The 17,970-nt window shown below is 45.1% G+C and overlaps 2 protein-coding genes across 6 annotated transcripts in view; one reads left to right on the top strand and one right to left on the bottom strand.

Moving 5' to 3' along the window:
• The window catches only part of rab27b (RAB27B, member RAS oncogene family), a 66,864-nt gene extending 59,577 nt beyond the window's left edge, over positions 1 to 7,287 (bottom strand). For 3 of the 4 annotated variants that reach the window (XM_076986363.1, XM_076986365.1, XM_076986367.1), the window contains exon 1: positions 6,868 to 7,287. Coding sequence is in view for 1 of the 4 variants with exons in the window: in XM_076986366.1 (XP_076842481.1) it covers positions 7,068 to 7,069 (2 nt within the window). In the remaining 3 variants the exon portion in view is untranslated. The remainder of the gene's footprint in view (positions 1 to 6,867) is intronic. The other variant, XM_076986366.1, reaches the window with a different exon arrangement.
• Positions 7,288 to 10,207: 2,920 nt separating this feature from the next.
• The window catches only part of wdr91 (WD repeat domain 91), a 22,269-nt gene continuing 14,506 nt past the window's right edge, over positions 10,208 to 17,970 (top strand). Inside the window, exons 1-6 of one of the 2 annotated variants that reach the window (XM_076986356.1) lie at positions 10,208 to 10,306; positions 10,583 to 10,727; positions 11,092 to 11,271; positions 14,598 to 14,805; positions 17,121 to 17,203; positions 17,899 to 17,970. The exon at positions 17,899 to 17,970 is cut by the window's right edge and continues 32 nt beyond it. In XM_076986356.1, the coding sequence (XP_076842471.1) occupies positions 10,605 to 10,727; positions 11,092 to 11,271; positions 14,598 to 14,805; positions 17,121 to 17,203; positions 17,899 to 17,970 (666 nt within the window). In that variant the 5' untranslated portion in view covers positions 10,208 to 10,306; positions 10,583 to 10,604. Of the gene's footprint in view, positions 10,307 to 10,362; positions 10,473 to 10,582; positions 10,728 to 11,091; positions 11,272 to 14,597; positions 14,806 to 17,120; positions 17,204 to 17,898 lie in introns of those variants that run through there. The other variant, XM_076986357.1, reaches the window with a different exon arrangement.

The following is a 17,970-nucleotide window of genomic DNA, read 5'->3' as shown; positions in this document are numbered from 1 at the left end:
AATGAAAGCCTGGCATTCATCAACAGACATTTACAGTGACAATATCAAAACCCAGAACTTTCAATTCTACCTTTTACCTAGTCTGATTGTGTGAATTATGTGTGACTTGTGTATTTGTGTGTTAACGGGCCGCCCAATGGAGGATGGGTTCCCTTTTGAGTCTTGGTTCTCCCGAGGTTTCTTCCTATTCCCCACCATCATAGGGAGTTTTTCCTCGCCACTGTCGCCTTTGGCTTGCTCATTAGGGTTCTGGACCCATAGTATTGTTAACCTTGTAAACCCTGTAAAGCTGCTTTGCGACAACTTGAGTTGTTAAAAGCGATATACAAATAAACTTTGATTGATTGATTGATTATTTCTGGCAACCAAGACAAAAACCTACAGAAATAGACATATATTACATTGTAGACATGTCATTTTAGATGTACTACTGTCACAGCTGCCGCAAAACTGCAAGGAAGAGAAAGACATCAGGTATCTTGGACAGCAGAGATCTGAGGTGAGTGTTGCAATGCTTACTAGTTTGTATATTATTATGGTTCATAGAAAAAGTCATTGGTGCCTAAATTTTTCCTTTTAGGAGCCACTGTCTCCTTGAGTAATTTGCCTTCCTCTACAGCAGGGCTATTCAACTGGCGGCCCGCGGGCCAGAACCGGCCCTTTTATGAATTTGTACCGGCCCATCTTCCCATAAATAATAATAAATATTTGATGAACCGCCGTAAAAATAAATAACATTTTATTTGCAACATTTTATGACACTGTGTGGCGCTTTACAGCACGTTGTGTCTCTATGCGGCGCGAGTGTTACGTTCGCCACCTCCCCCTCCCTCAATAAATTACGATTTCAAAATAAAAGCGCATAGCGCAATTGAAAAAAAAAACATAAAAAAAAACACTTTTCAAAACAGCTCGCGGGCCAGAAATAGATGGCATGTGGCCCGCAGGCCGCTATTTGAGTATGGGGGCTCTACAACCATGTGACTCCGCATTCCTGTACGGCACATATGTCAAAGTCAAAGCCCGCGGGCCAGATCCGGCCCCCTGGATGATATTTAATTACTATTAGAACTGGCCCGCAGGCCACAGCCGACCGCTGGTGTTTTGCACGCACAAACACTACATTCCCCACAATGCAACGGTAGCCCGCGAAGTCACTGCAGCGCGCACAAGCGGCGAGGGTCCACGCGGCGAAAATGACGTACTCACATTGCCTCCGCCCGTACGCGAGGGCGTCGCGCACTGTCAATTCGCGAGGTCATGCACCTCTCGAATTTTGTAACTTTGCGTGCACCAGCACGTTAAACTTAATTAAGTTAAATATTTATACATATATTTGAAATGATTAGAAATAATTCGCTTTTTATCACATTATTTAATGGTTGTTTATTTTCAAAACGCCCAATCTTAACGTCTTCACGTTCTCTCATGTTTTGTCCTGGAATTACAAGAGGCTCATATTTGTTAACGTAATACAGGAGAACTGTTCAGTCAGACAGCTATTTGTTGTGAAACGAAGTAATTACAGTTTCAAGCATTTTCAAGTACTTTAGCCTAAATTCCAGCACTTTTCAAAAATGTATTACTTTATTTATTTTTAATGTACAGGACATGTTTTCTTTGAAGGAAGTTTGTTTTTATCTGTTTGCTTGTTGAAAATGTTTTCACTTGAAATTACTGACAGATCCATAAGAAAATATTGCTTTACTCACAGGGTTGCCAACTCTCACGCTGTGAGCGTGAGACACACGCATTTGACCATCTTTACACGCTCTCACGCCACACTTCCGATATCTCACGTCGAAAAAAAAAAGTTTATTTACCTCTGATCCACATCTATGATTCAATGAGTTATTAGTTCGCTCTGGCGCCAACCACCGGCGATTGATTGATCGCGATATAATACTTAATTTGTGTCCATTTTACGTCCTCTATGGCCATGTGACTCCGCCTTCCTCTATAGCCATGTGACTCTGCATTCCTCTAAGGCAGACCTGGGCAAACTACGGCCCGCGGGCCACATCCGGCCCGTTGTGCGTCCCTGCCCAGCCCGCGAGAGGCCAATCATAAATTAAACAAATATCTATGTTGTGCGTGCAATACAACTGTGACGCTTTTATTTTGAAAGCGCTACGTTTGTGTTAATTCCGTGTGGACATACGTGCGTGTGTGTGAGCTGTGCGAGAAACACTGTAGGTGATCAGCGACTCCGCACACCTCGCGCGGACCTCCGCAAACGGTGGAAAATTTACATGACGAATTTTAATTGTGCATTGTGTTTCAGATTTGAAAAGTGCTGTAAATTAGACTAAAGTACTTGAAAATGCTTGAAATTGTAACTGTATTTCGATTCACAACAAATAGCTGACTGAACAGAGGGGTATTCCAGAAAGCGGATTCAGTGACGAAACCGGGTAAGTAAACTCAGAGTTAACGAAAACTCCGGGTTTTCCGTTCCAGAAACCGAGCTTAGAGAGAACCTGAGTCAGCTGGGAAATATTGAAATGGACATTGAAAGTGCCGTAGAAGTGCTTTAAAGCTATGTTTAAAGCCTGGTTTATACTTGACGCAGTGCGAGGGTCCGTGCAGCGAAATGACGTAATCGCGGTGGCTTCAGCGCAACGAACAAAGTCATGTTTGCAGGGTTCATACACCTTTACAAGGTTGAATTAAAGCACTTGTACGTCACTTTCAAGGTCCATTTCAATAATTCCCAGCACGTTAAACTTAATTAAGTTAAATATTTATACATATATTTGAAATTATTAGAAATAATTAGCTTTTATCACATTATTTAATGGTTGTTTATTTTCAAAACGCCCAATCTTAACGTCTTCACGTTCTCTCATGTTTCGTCCTGGAATTAACGTAATACAAGAGAATTGTTCAGTCAGACAGCTATTTGTTGTGAAACAAAGTGTCACGGTGAGGCGGCCCCCTACCGGTCGCCTCCGTCCACAGCGGCTGTCGTTGTTGTTGTTTTGTGATGTCGTGTACGCCCTAGTTTAAATAGGGATGTCATTTTTTTTCATTTCATGCAAACAGATGCACTTCCCTTCATGATGCAATTGTTTCTGTTACCAACTAAAAATCAAAGTTAATAAAATAATTATTTGTTATTTATTTCAGTGTTAAAAAGAACCTTATTAAGGTGTACTTAATAACAATTTTATAGATAAATGATACTACAGTGGGCGTATAAAAACACATTTTTTATCCCATTTTGTCATGTATGGGGTTTATACGCCCACAGAATTTATAGTTGCGGCAGAGAGTAGTGACCAGGGTGCTGGTGGAGTGAGTGTGTGTGTACATCTCTTTTTTTTTTTGGGGGGGGGGGGGGGGGGGGGGGCGCAAAGTGTTCTCTTCTTCCTAGGGGGGGCTTAACAGAAGATAATTGAGAATCACTGGTATAGCACTATAGCAAGTATAGCTCTATAGCTAGTATAGCACTATAGCAAGTATATTGGACTCATTGGAGGCGTGTGTTGTTAACCACGTTGGAGGCGTGTCTTGATAGAGTACAACACTGTCGTTGTAATGACAACACTGCTCCACCTCCTCCACCTAACCACATCACCGTGGCTTGTGGTTTGATGTGATGATGAAACACTGTGCTGATTGGCTGCACTCCGGCAAAACTCACTTCTCATTTGCATAAGATTGAAAAAGCTTTTTAACACTGTTTTCACTGCGCAATACACTCACTCCCATAACCCTCCACACACCACCGGCACCGCCATGGGCAGGAAGGAGAGGTGGAGCCACAATCCATACTCACAATCATACTGTAGGCACCTCCACACACTACGATGTACACAAACATGACCCGCAGAGTTAGAGGACTAAAGAATTACACACTCCCTCATCTACATCTCATTTCACACACTCCCTCAGCTACGTCTCACCCCACACACTCCCTCAGCTATCTCACCCCACACACTCCCTCAGCTACGTCTCACCCCACACACTCCCTCATCTACATCTCATTTCACACACTCCCTCAGCTACGTCTCACCCCACACTCCCTCAGCTATCTCACCCCACACTCCCTCAGCTACGTCTCACCCCACACACTCCCTCAGCTACGTCTCACCCCACACACTCCCTCAGCTACGTCTCACCCCACACACTCCCTCAGCTACGTCTCACCTCACACACTCCATCAGTTATGTCTCACTTCACACACTCCCTCAGTTACGTCTCACCCCACACACTCCCTCAGCTATCTCACCCCACACACTCCCTCAGCTACGTCTCACCCCACACACTCCCTCAGCTACGTCCCACCCCATACACTCCCTCAGCTACGTCTCACCCCACACACTCCCTCAGCTACGTCTCACCCCACACACTCCCTCAGCTACGTCTCACCCCACACACTCCCTCAGCTACGTCTCACCCCACACTCCCTCAGCTACGTCCCACCCCATACACTCCCTCAGCTACGTCTCACCCCACACACTCCCTCAGCTACGTCTCACCCCACACACTCCCTCAGCTACGTCTCACCCCATACACTCCCTCAGCTACGTCTCACCCCACACACTCCCTCAGCTACGTCTCACTTCACACACTCCCTCAGCTACGTCTCACCCCACACACTCCCTCAGCTATCTCACCCCACACACTCCCTCAGCTACGTCTCACCCCACACACTCCCTCAGCTACGTCTCACCCCACACTCCCTCAGCTACGTCTCACCCCACACACTCCCTCAGCTACGTCTCACCCCACACACTCTCTCAGCTACGTCTCACCCCATACACTCCCTCAGCTACGTCTCACCCCACACACTCTCTCAGCTACGTCTCACCCCATACACTCCCTCAGCTACGTCTCACCCCACACACTCCCTCAGCTACGTCTCACCCCACACACTCCCTCAGCTACGTCTCACCCCACACACTCTCTCAGCTACGTCTCACCCCATACACTCTCTCAGCTACGTCTCACCCCATACACTCCCTCAGCTACGTCTCACCCCACACACTCCCTCAGCTACATCTCACCCCACACTCCCTCAGCTACGTCTCACTAAGGGATTTTAGAACTCCACCCATACATGAGGAAGTTGGGAACTTGTTATAGAACATGCTCTTTGGACAGTTACGTGCCCCAGACTTCTTCCTTTTGTACCAGAAAATTCCCTTTAGAAAAACCATATGGATCAAGTCAAGTCAAGTTACTTTATTAGTACCCGTGGGTAAACTGGTTTCGCAGTTCATGAGAGGTATAGATGTCCATACATATAGGCTACAAACACATAACACATATACATAGAAAAAAAAAACAATCTAAGACACACAACCTAAAAAAAAAAGAAAACAGATAAATAAATAAAAATAAAAATAAAATAAATTTTAAAAAAAAGGTACAAACTGTACTGACATAACTGGTATGTGGGGGAAGGGGGATTACCTCTTGTTTAACAGTGTAATCGCAGCTGGAACAAAACTGTTTTTGAACCTATTTGTTCTGCAACCTGGTACCACCAGCCTCCGCCCAGAGGGAAGGTACTGGAACTCACTGTACAAGGGATGTCTACTATCAGCTAGGATAGCCATCGCTATCCGCTGTAGCTGTCTTGCATACAGTGAAGAGGGGTGTAGATGTGACTCGCCAGTCAGTTTACTTGACCATTTCACTATTTGATTTAGGTGGTTCTTGTATATCAGAGGAACGTGGCCGAACCATGAGGCCAGAGAAAAGGACACAATTGATTCAATGAAAGTGCGATAGAATAAAATCATCGTGGTCTTATCAACATTAAAATGGAACAACTTCCTCAAGCAGTGTAACCGCTGTTGTCCTTTCTTACATACAACTTCAGAATTCTCCTGGAAGTTTAATTTAGAGTCAATTATTGCCCCTAAATATTTATAAGATTTAACTTGTTCCACTGTTTCACCCTTCATAATGGTGGTCTCATATCTTAGGTGTTTCCCAAAGTCAATGTGCATGTCTTTTGTTTTTGATATGTTTAACTGAAGGTGTGAATCCTCACACCATTGGACAAAGTCATCTATTATTGGTCCATGGCCTCTTTCGTCCTTCTGTAAAAGGCTTACGATGACAGAGTCATCAGCATATTTCATAAATATGGATGCAACTTATATGAAATTATATTTTTAAAATTACTTTCAAACGTATCTAAAGATCACCGAAGTGCATCACTAACAGCCCAACACAATTATTCCAGCACTTCTTTTCCATGACAGGAACGTCTCAAGTGTGTCGTGACCGTCTAATGTCGTCAGTCCAGGAATAAAAGTAGCTCATTTTCTTTTTTAAAAACGTTTCATCACGTTTAAATCTGCTATTACTTCAGAAAGAACCGCGTATTTGGGAGCGTTTCGCGACACGCAGCTACAGCGTAGCAAATAAGGCGGATACACCCTGACCAAGTTACTGTTATTACTACAGGAACCCGCACAAGACGGTCTAACTGGACCTCCTCACTGCGTGTGGATGTAGTGCAGTGGGTCTAACTGGACCTCCTCACTGCGTGTGGATGTAGTGCAGTGGGTCTAACTGGACCTCCTCGCTGCGTGTGGATGTAGTGCAGTGGGTCTAACTGGACCTCCTCGCTGCGTGTGGATGTAGTGCAGTGGGTCTAACTGGACCTCCTCGCTGCGTGTGGATGTAGTGCAGTGGGTCTAACTGGACCTCCTCGCTGCGTGTGGATGTAATGCAGTGGGTCTAACTGGACCTCCTCGCTGCGTGTGGATGTAGTGCAGTGGGTCTAACTGGACCTCCTCGCTGCGTGTGGATGTAGTGCAGTGGGTCTAACTGGACCTCCTCGCTGCGTGTGGATGTAGTGCAGTTGGAGAACAAGTTTGTGTGCGGTAGGCGGCGATGACTCACGCGCTCCCGCGAGCTCGACGGTGACACACGGAACGTGACGGAGCCGGGATGGAGCAGACGTGTCGGGATGGAGCAGACGTGTCGAGATGGAGCAGACGTGTCGGGATGATGGAGCAGACGTGTCGGGATGGAGCGGACGTGTGTGTCGCCCGTGCACACGTTAGATGGTCCAGCACACACCTCAGTACTTCAGTACTTACATATCAGAGGAGCACAGAATCTGGTCTGCTCAGCCTTTATCGCCCCGAGACATTTCAGCTTCACGACGCTGGGAGAACAGAGGCGCTCACATCCTCCTCCTCCTCACCTCAATGAAAACGCTCTCACTTTAATACCTGTAAATATGCAGCTGATACGTGGACGTGCCCCCTGGAGCTCAATGCGCGCTCACGCCTCCTCTCGCCCTCACAGCCGCGCGCTCCCGCGCCTCAGCGCCAGCATCGCCTAGGAGCCTCCCGGGTCCTAGCGCCGGTCCCTCCGAGCAGCCCAACCCTGTCCAACAGGTTGTAGGAGACCCCGCGTGTCTTCAGCACGCGCCAGGGACACACCTGGCCTCGTGTTGTGTCTTATTTTCTCCCCTAAGAACGTGTGTCGTGCGCCGCAGGGGTTTACACTCACGATCGGTGAATTTGGGATCAATTGTGTCCTCGACAGTGTTTTCCTGGAGCTCAGAGAGGTCTTACTGTATACTCCCACAGGACCTTAATAAAGTACATTATTTATTAAACTTTCGTTTTTACTATAGTGTCTGCTTTTAATAATAGTCAATAAATAAATAAAACGCATTTTTTGCCTCCGTAAAAACAGCTTTAAACCAAATGTGTTTTTCCAAGTACAGCTTGTAAAACGCCATTAGCCTACAAACTGGTTTTGACTTTCGGGTTTCTGAAATTTTACCTAAAACAGGAAAACATGGTTTCACATGGTTTTATTAAATTTTAACCGACTATGAAATATTTAAATAAAACTTTCATAATAATATTTATATTTTATAATGTGTAAAAAATATATAAAAAAAATCAGCATTTGTCTTATGCAATTATGCACAGTGATTTACATATACACATATATTTACATTTGTCAGTTTGATGGTATGTGACTAGTATGTTTAACAAAGATGTCAAGTTACATTTTTAACCATTATCTTTTAATTAGTTCAATATACTGTATGTAGCACCCTTGACAAACAGAATTATGCTTAAATATATTATCAGTCTAATGAACTACCAACCTAAAGTAATTATGATATGGTTATAACTCCTCAGTTATATGAGAGACTTAATAAAGTAATTATGATATGGTTATAACTCCTCAGTTATCAGAGAGTAAATAAAAAGAAGAAAAATGGTGTCTGCTCACTCTCAGGTTTTACAAAGTAGAGCTAGGCACAGGCCTAGAATCCACATTCTCTTGCACCTGTTGTCATGGCTACGCCTGTTTCTCACACGAACAGCAGGGGGCAGCACCGTGAAAGCGTCTGCCCTGGTGGGGCAGATCAAGCCCACAGAACCCAGAGGACTGAGCCCTGACCGGCCTACAGAGAGCAGTCCCTTCAGTGTGTGTGGTCTCCACGGAAACCGCAGAGATGCCAACAGGCCTTTAGTTGTTTAAGGGATGACAGAGCAAAATCAATGTTCATTCACGTTGAGTTGCTGCTTTATCAGAATGATACTGAACGTGCAACAAATAATTCAAAAATGAGAGGAAGGAAGGACATTTGGTTAGACAGATAGAGAGAAGATTAAACCAGACGATCAGACAGACAGATTAACAGACAAATCGACAGACAGAAGTTTAATCCAAATGATCAGACAGACTAACAGACAAATCGACAGACAGAAGTTTAATCCAAATGATCAGACAGACTAACAGACAAATCGACAGACAGAAGTTTAATCCAGATGATCAGACAGACTAACAGACAAATCGACAGACAGAAGATTAATCCAGATGATCAGACAGACAGAAGTTTAATCCAGATGATCAGACAGACAGACGTTTAATCCAGATGATCAGACAGACAGAAGATTAATCCAGATGATCAAACAGACAGAAGAATAATCCAGATGATCAGACAGACAGACGTTTAATCCAGATGATCAGACAGACAGAAGATTAATCCAGATGATCAGACAGACAGAAGTTTAATCCAGATGATCAGACAGACAGAATATTAATCCAAATGATCAGACAGACAGAAGATTAATCCAGATGATCAGACAGACAGAAGTTTAATCCAGATAATCAGACAGACAGAAGATTAATCCAAATGATCAGACAGACAGAAGATTAATCCAGATGATCAGACAGACAGAAGATTAATCCAGATGATCAAACAGACAGAAGAATAATCCAGATGATCAGACAGACAGAAGTTTAATCCAGATAATCAGACAGACAGAAGTTTAATCCAGATGATCAGACAGACAGACGTTTAATCCAGATGATCAGACAGACAGAAGATTAATCCAGATGATCAAACAGACAGAAGAATAATCCAGATGATCAGACAGACAGACGTTTAATCCAGATGATCAGACAGACAGAAGATTAATCCAGATGATCAGACAGACAGAAGTTTAATCCAGATGATCAGACAGACAGAATATTAATCCAAATGATCAGACAGACAGAAGATTAATCCAGATGATCAGACAGACAGAAGTTTAATCCAGATAATCAGACAGACAGAAGATTAATCCAAATGATCAGACAGACAGAAGATTAATCCAGATGATCAGACAGACAGACGTTTAATCCAGATGATCAGACAGACAGAAGTTTAATCCAGATGATCAGACAGACAGAAGATTAATCCAGATGATCAGACAGACAGAAGTTTAATCCAGATAATCAGACAGACAGAAGATTAATCCAGATGATCAGACAGACAGACGTTTAATCCAGATGATCAGACAGAGAGAAGATTAATCCAGATGATCAGACAGATTTTGTGTGTGTGTGTGTGTATATGTGTGTGTGTGTGTGTGTGTGTGTGTGTGTGTGTGTGTGTGTTTATGTATATGTGTGTGTCTATTGGCTCTGTGGGTCCGTCATTGTGATGTTCTGCTTCCAAAGGGAAATCAAACAGGAGACGTGATTTTCTGATCTAGATGTAAATTATCTAAATGTAAACGAAATACAAAGATCTATTCTTCTTCACTTCCTCCAACAGTATATCTTCAAAAATACTCTTTAAGTAGTATAGATTTTTTTTTATTGAACTGTGAATAAAATATAAATGCAAGTTACCCAAAATACTCATTGTATACTCCGAAATACTCCGAGTCTTTATTCAAGTATTTACACAACGCATTGTTCAAATTCATTGCATATTGCACACCAATGTACCTGTCTGACGGAGGAAGCGCGCCCTCTGCTGGACACTCGCTTCAGCTCCACCACGTGACAAACACCAGCAGTCGAAAACAGGAAGCAGGTAAGCGCACATTTTATCATCATAACTTGTATTTGAATAAATGCAATTATACACAGAGGTATTTCTAGTATGGAACATAATCTGTTTTAGGTCATTCTTGGTGATTCTTGTAAGAACGTGCAACGTTTAGGAATCGTATTCAATTATTTGTTTATATTGATAAAAGGTAGCTTAGCCAACTCGATAACTTGACTTCCGGTTTTCCCATCGAGTTCTTTTTTCTCTCCGGTGTTTTGGTGTTTTGTGATGTTTTGTGGTGTTTTGTGGTGTGTGTAGTTGTGTCTCCTAGGCCGAGGCCATGTCGTGTGCGGCGGTGAGGACGGACGAGCTGGTCCGGGAGTATCTGGTGCACCGCGGCTACACCAGCGCACTCAGATCTCTGGACGCGGACATCAAAGCCGACAAGGGGAAAGGGTTCAGAGTGCGTGTCCATCACCTTCACATTCAACACCTTTTATTCACTTCTTTATTTATTCTACAAAACATGCTTTAGTGCTTGAAAACGCGTGAATATGAACTACTTTTGTTACGTTTTACACTACAGTTACCGACAACGTCCGTTTCCATTCCGTAAATTGACCTCCAAATCCAGTTAATAATAAAAACTGGACGTGCAGACGTAGACAGAAAAGAACATGATAAATAACACAACATAGATATTCTGCAGTATTACCAGTATTCATATTGTTTTGTGCATGCAGTTCCACAAATGTGTTTTTAACCTTGTTAACAAAACAACATTAAAAAACGGCTAAAAATAAATACTCGGACTGTTTTCGGCACAGGTGGACAAAATAATAGAACAGCTTCAGCAGTTCATTCAGTGCTACGACCTCTCTGGACTGAAGGATTACTGGACGTACCTGGACCGCAGTCTGTTCAGCAGACTGGAGGATGTGTACAAGCCCACAGTGAATAAGCTGAAGACCAGCCTCCTCCGCTCCTACCTGGTGCACACTGTGCAGGTCTGGTACCACCGCTGGGGTTTTACCAGAATGAGTGTGAGCGTTGGTAGAGTGGGGACCTAAAGTGAGTGTGTGTGTGTTGGTCGAGTGGGGACCTAAAGTGAGTGTGTGTGTGTTGGTAGAGTGGGGACCTAAAGTGAGTGTGTGTGTTGGTAGAGTGGGGATCTAAAGTGAGTGTGTGTGTGTTGGTAGAGTGGGGACCTAAAGTGAGTGTGTGTGTGTTGGTAGAGTGGGGACCTAAAGTGAGTGTGTGTGTGTTGGTAGAGTGGGGATCTAAAGTGAGTGTGTGTGTGTTGGTAGAGTGGGGATCTAAAGTGAGTGTGAGTGTTGTTAGAGTGGGGATCTAAAGTGAGTGTGTGTGTTGGTAGAGTGGGGATCTAAAGTGAGTGTGAGTGTTGTTAGAGTGGGGATCTAAAGTGAGTGTGTGTGTGTTGGTAGAGTGGGGATCTAAAGTGAGTGTGTGTGTGTTGGTAGAGTGGGGATCTAAAGTGAGTGTGTGTGTGTTGGTAGAGTGGGGATCTAAAGTGAGTGTGTGTGTGTTGGTAGAGTGGGGATCTAAAGTGAGTGTGTGTGTGTTGGTAGAGTGGGGATCTAAAGTGAGTGTGTGTGTGTTGGTAGAGTGGGGATCTAAAGTGAGTGTGTGTGTGTTGGTAGAGTGGGGACCTAAAGTGAGTGTGAGTGTTGGTAGAGTGGGGATCTAAAGTGAGTGTGTGTGTGTTGGTAGAGTGGGGACCTAAAGTGAGTGTGTGTGTTGGTAGAGTGGGGATCTAAAGTGAGTGTGTGTGTTGGTAGAGTGGGGATCTAAAGTGAGTGTGTGTGTTGGTAGAGTGGGGACCTAAAGTGAGTGTGTGTGTGTTGGTAGAGTGGGGACCTAAAGTAAGTGTGTGTGTGTTGGTAGAGTGGGGATCTAAAGTAAGTGTGTGTGTTGGTAGAGTGGGGATCTAAAGTGAGTGTGTGTGTGTTGGTAGAGTGGGGATCTAAAGTAAGTGTGTGTGTTGGTAGAGTGGGGATCTAAAGTAAGTGTGTGTGTGTTGGTAGAGTGGGGATCTAAAGTAAGTGTGTGTGTGTTGGTAGAGTGGGGATCTAAAGTGAGTGTGTGTGTGTTGGTAGAGTGGGGATCTAAAGTGAGTGTGTGTGTGTTGGTAGAGTGGGGACCTAAAGTGAGTGTGTGTGTTGGTAGAGTGGGGATCTAAAGTGAGTGTGTGTGTGTTGGTAGAGTGGGGATCTAAAGTGAGTGTGTGTGTGTTGGTAGAGTGGGGATCTAAAGTGAGTGTGTGTGTTGGTAGAGTGGGGATCTAAAGTGAGTGTGTGTGTTGGTAGAGTGGGGATCTAAAGTAAGTGTGTGTGTTGGTAGAGTGGGGATCTAAAGTGAGTGTGTGTGTTGGTAGAGTGGGGATCTAAAGTGAGTGTGTGTGTGTTGGTAGAGTGGGGATCTAAAGTGAGTGTGTGTGTGTTGGTAGAGTGGGGATCTAAAGTGAGTGTGTGTGTGTTGGTAGAGTGGGGATCTAAAGTGAGTGTGTGTGTGTTGGTAGAGTGGGGATCTAAAGTGAGTGTGTGTGTGTTGGTAGAGTGGGGATCTAAAGTGAGTGTGTGTGTGTTGTAGGGCTGCACGATTAATCGTATTTTTATCGTTATCGCGATGTGAAGTTTCACGATAAACACATCGAAAGAGCCACGATAACTCCTTGAATAACAGCAAACTCTAATTGCGTTATCCTCGTCCAGCAATAGAGGGAGCTATTCGCGCTGCAGACTATGATCACGTGACGTAAGTAGGCAAGAGGCAGAGTGAGGCAGAGTTGCCAGGTTCGCGGTTTTCACGCCAAATTGGGCTTGTTTGAAAATCCAGCCGCGGGTAAAAATTCTGGGGCCGCGGGGTGCGGTTTTTTGGGCTACTTTTGAGTTGGGCTACTGCGGAAGTTACAAGTCTACACTAAGAATCGATCGCGATATAATACTTAATTTGTCTCCAGTTCACACTCGCAACACCCCCCCCCCCCCCCCCCCCCCTGCCGACAACTTACACTCGCAGATTTTGTGCGGAAAACTTTTGTAGGACCTGGCAACCCTGGAGTGGGGTGAACACGCTCATCAGACACGCGATTTGGTTTAAGCCTGGTTTACACTTGATGCGGCGCGAGGGTCCGGGAGGCGAAAATAACGTAATCGCGGTGGCTTCGCCCGTGTGCAATTGCCTCGCGCGCTGTCGATTCACGAGGTCGTGCACCTCTCGAATTTTGTACGTTCGCGCGCGCCGCGTCTCGGCGCAATGAGAACAGTCATGTTTGCAGGGTTCATACACCTATACAAGGTGGAATTCAAGCACTTGTATGTCACTTTCAATGTCCATTTCAATAATTCCCAGCACGTTATTGAATTAAATATTTATACATATACTCTAAATGATTCGAAATAATTCGCTTTTTTATCACATTATTTAATGGATATTTATTTTCAAAACGCCCAATCTTAACGTCTTCACGTTCTCTCATGTTTCGTCCTGGAATTACAAGAGGCTCGTATTTGTTAACGTAATACAAGAGAATTGTTCAGTCAGACAGATATTTGTTGTGAAACGAAGTAGTTACAATTTCAAGCCTTTTCAAATACTTTAGCCTAAATTCCAGCACTTTTCAAACCTGAAACACAAAGCAACATTAAAATTGGTCAGGTAAAAGTTCATTCCCCTGTATTTGAGGGGTGTTTTTTTTATACTACTAGGCCTACATATCGTTTCGGACAACACTGCAAAGAATGTGACACGGCAAGATTAAACGCTTCCGCCGTTCGCGGAGGTTAACGAGGTGTGCGGAGTCGCTCACTCGTGAAAGTATAAACCTAGATTGAATCTATTGTTGAATAAACCTGCAAAATATTTGGAATTATTCTGGATTCATTACACAGTAAAAAACAAAACAAATTAACGTGCTGCTGTTCAGAGAGACACTACATTTCTGTATTTTAATCTTAATTTATCGTGGTTCACATCGATATCGGGATATCCAACAACGTTATCGCACATCGCAATTCTAGTCCATATCGTGCACCCCTAGTGTGTTGGTAGAGTGGGGATCTAAAGTAAGTGTGTGTGTTGGTAGAGTGGGGATCTAAAGTGAGTGTGTGTGTGTTGGTAGAGTGGGGATCTAAAGTGAGTGTGTGTGTTGGTAGAGTGGGGATCTAAAGTGAGTGTGTGTGTTGGTAGAGTGGGGACCTCAAGTGAGTGTGTGTGTCAGTGAGCTGTGTGGGATGATGGGTGGTGTGTTTCTACGTGTCGTGGAAATTTTCTGTCAATCAATAATCAATAATTTCTGTCACAACGCCACCAGACGAGGAACACGGAGAAGACACAGGAGTTTTTCCAGAAGCAGGCAGTGGAGTTGCAGGCCCAGCCGGAGTGGCGGGACTGGTTCGCCCTGCCGTTCATCTCGGCGCCCGAGCAGAACCCGACCTTCTGCTCCTACTTCTCGCGCCAGTGGGCCGACACCTTCCTCGTCTCACTCCACAACTTCCTCGCTGTTCTCTTCCAGTGCATGCATATCCTTACACACGCAGCACCATGGTTACGGTAGCCTGGAGACTGCCCCCCTGTTGAAACTTTTACAATTCTTCTGTCCATTTTTCCTCTCTCTCTCTCTCTTATATATATATATATATATATATATATATATATATATATATATATATATATATATATATATATATATATATATAATATATATTATTATAATATTTTAGGGGTGGGACACGATAAAAAAAAAATATCGAATTAATTACAAGCTTTGTAATTAATCAAAATTACTCACATTTTAATCGCATTTCAATATTTAACATGAGGAATATTAATTTAAGTTTGAATGATGAATGAATCAATGAACATAAGCATAAACTTCAACATCTTGTTTATTTTTCCACCAGTCTACTACACAGACCAATAGATAAGTGCAGAAAACAGAGCAAACAGTTTTCAGAACACTGGAAATTCTGACCAAAATTTTTTTATTTTGGGAGCTTTGCTCGGGATATTGGAAGAATAAGAAGAACTGAAGTAAGTCAGAAGATGTTTTTTAATACCATTTAAGATGGTAGACTTTCTTTAATTTCCCAGGCCTCTGCACAGGCATCTCCATAGTGCCTAGAAGTGGTCTTCTGCATGCTCATAGCAAATGACTGGATCTTCCATTCATCATCTATAATATGAGCTGTCACACCAAGATAATTCTTGTTGCTAACAGAGGTCCAGTGATCCCCAGTCAGAGCCACATTTGTGGCGCTCTTCACAATAACCTGTTTTACGTCACTTTCCTCATCATACAGCTGCTGGATTTTCTTTGACATTGTCTTTCTGAACGGCAGTTTGTAACTTGCATCAGCTGACGCAATTTACAGCACTTCTTGTAAAGCCTGGATTATATTTTCACCAGTGACCGTAGCGCACGACTCCGCCCGAGGCGTTTAAACTTGCCGCGTCTTACTTAAGCCTTCGACCACAGAGAGCGTCTACAGTCCACAAGCTTTGCCAGTGAATCGGTCAATTTTTCTGACGTAGACTTTGACATTTTGTTTCTTAATTTGAACCCCGACATGTGGTCGAGTGTTGACTAACGACACTTTGCTCGTACTAGGAATACATTTAGCAGCTAAGTTATCATTACTGACCTGCGCGTTAGCCCCAACATGTTTTGCGTTGAGGTGGTAATGAAGGGTGAAAGTGCTCCTGTGATAAGCGAACTCCTTCCTACATAAATGCAAATAACACTATTTGTGTTTGTACTTCCATCTGGAAGTTTCTTATATTTAAATTTCCCATCCACCAGCGTAGCCTCTTCAGTCATCTCAATCATGCTCATCTTATTGTGCGTCCATATAATCTGTATGCCTGGAACTCATGCACTGAGAAACATTCCACGATGCAAAAGTCTCATGCGTTAAAATGCGTCAATTTTTTTAGTTCGTTAATTTTCCTGTAATTAATCGAAATTAACGCGTTAAAGTCCCACCATATATATATATATATATATATATATATATATATATATATATATATATATATATATATATATATATATATATATATATATATGGGGAAATCTTGTGTTGGAGCTCTAGGTCAGGGGTCCAGTAGGTGGAGCTCTAGGTCAGGGGTCCAGTAGGTGGAGCTCTAGGTCGGGGGTCCAGTAGGTGCAGCTCTACGTCTGGGGTCCTGTATGTGCAGCTCTAGGTCGGGGTCCTGTATGTGCAGCTCTAGGTCGGGGGTCCAGTAGGTGCAGCTCTAGGTCGGGGGTCCAGTAGGTGCAGCTCTAGGTCGGGGGTCCTGTATGTGCAGCTCTAGGTCGGGGGTCCAGTAGGTGCAGCTCTAGGTCGGGGGTCCTGTATGTGCAGCTCTAGGTCGGGGGTCCTGTATGTGCAGCTCTAGGTCGGGGGTCCTGTATGTGCAGCTCTAGGTCGGGGGTCCAGTAGGTGCAGCTCTAGGTCGGGGCTTCAGTATGTGGAGCTCTAGGTCGGAGCTCCAGTATGTGCAGCTCTAGGTCGGAGCTCCAGTATGTGCGGCTCTAGGTCGGGGCTCCAGTATGTGCGGCTCTAGGTCGGGGCTCCTGTATGTGCGGCTCTAGGTCGGGGGTCCTGTATGTGCGGCTCTAGGTTGGGGTTCCAATAGGTGCGGCTCTAGGCCGGGGGTCCAGTAGGTGCGGCTCTAGGCCGGGGGTCCAGTAGGTGCGGCTCTAGGTCGGGGGTCCTGTATGTGCGGCTCTAGGTCGGGGGTCCAATAGGTGCGGCTCTAGGTCGGGGGTCCAGTAGGTGCAGCTCTAGGTCGGGGGTCCAGTAGGTGCCGTGAGGCTCCTTAACACTCCCACCTCAGCCAGCGTTGTTGAGCTTCGATGCAGAGGTGCAGCGTGGGAGCAGCTTGCAGGAGGAGAACGAACGCCTGCGGCAGATGGTGAGGCTCAACCTGCACTCCCCCTCACAGTCCCACACTCCCCCCCCCCCCCCCACAGTCCCACTCCCCCCCCACAGTCCCACACTCCCCCCCCCACACTCCCCCCCCCCCCACAGTCCCACTCCCCCCCCACAGTCCCACTCCCCCCCCCCACAGTCCCACACTCCCCCCCCCCACACTCCCCCCCCCACAGTCCCACTCCCCCCCCCACAGTCCCACTCCCCCCCCACAGTCCCACTCCCCCCCCCACAGTCCCACACTCCCCCCCCACACTCCCCCCCCCACAGTCCCACTCCCCCCCCCACAGTCCCACACTCCCCCCCCCCACAGTCCCACTCCCCCCCCCACAGTCCCACACTCCCCCCCCCACAGTCACACTCCCCCCCCACAGTCCCACTCCCCCCCCACAGTCCCACACTCCCCCCCCCCACAGTCACACTCCCCCCCCCCCCCCCCCCCCCACAGTCTCGCACACCTACCACAGCCTTGCACAGTTTTTGTACTCAGGTTTACTGAACATAACACAGTGAGCAGTTAGTTTTCACTTTTTTAGGTTTTGACTTTAAATGTAGATTTTATTGTAACTTCTCTCATTCAATAAAGGGTTTGAACAATAACTGAAACCTATAGTGGAAACTCTGCTGTAATTGGTTTGTCTCATCAGCTAATGTGTGACGCTTGCCGTCTGCTTCTAGTTGTTTGCGCTTCAAGGAGACTCCAGAGTGAAGAAGGCAGAAGTGATCCATCACAAACTGCCCCCCTACGTC

The sequence above is a fragment of the Brachyhypopomus gauderio genome, unplaced genomic scaffold (genome assembly GCF_052324685.1).
Source record: "Brachyhypopomus gauderio isolate BG-103 unplaced genomic scaffold, BGAUD_0.2 sc46, whole genome shotgun sequence".
Taxonomy (NCBI): Eukaryota; Metazoa; Chordata; class Actinopteri; order Gymnotiformes; family Hypopomidae; genus Brachyhypopomus; species Brachyhypopomus gauderio.
Note: the sequence above shows the minus strand (reverse complement) of the source record. Positions and strands in the feature narration are given on the sequence as shown.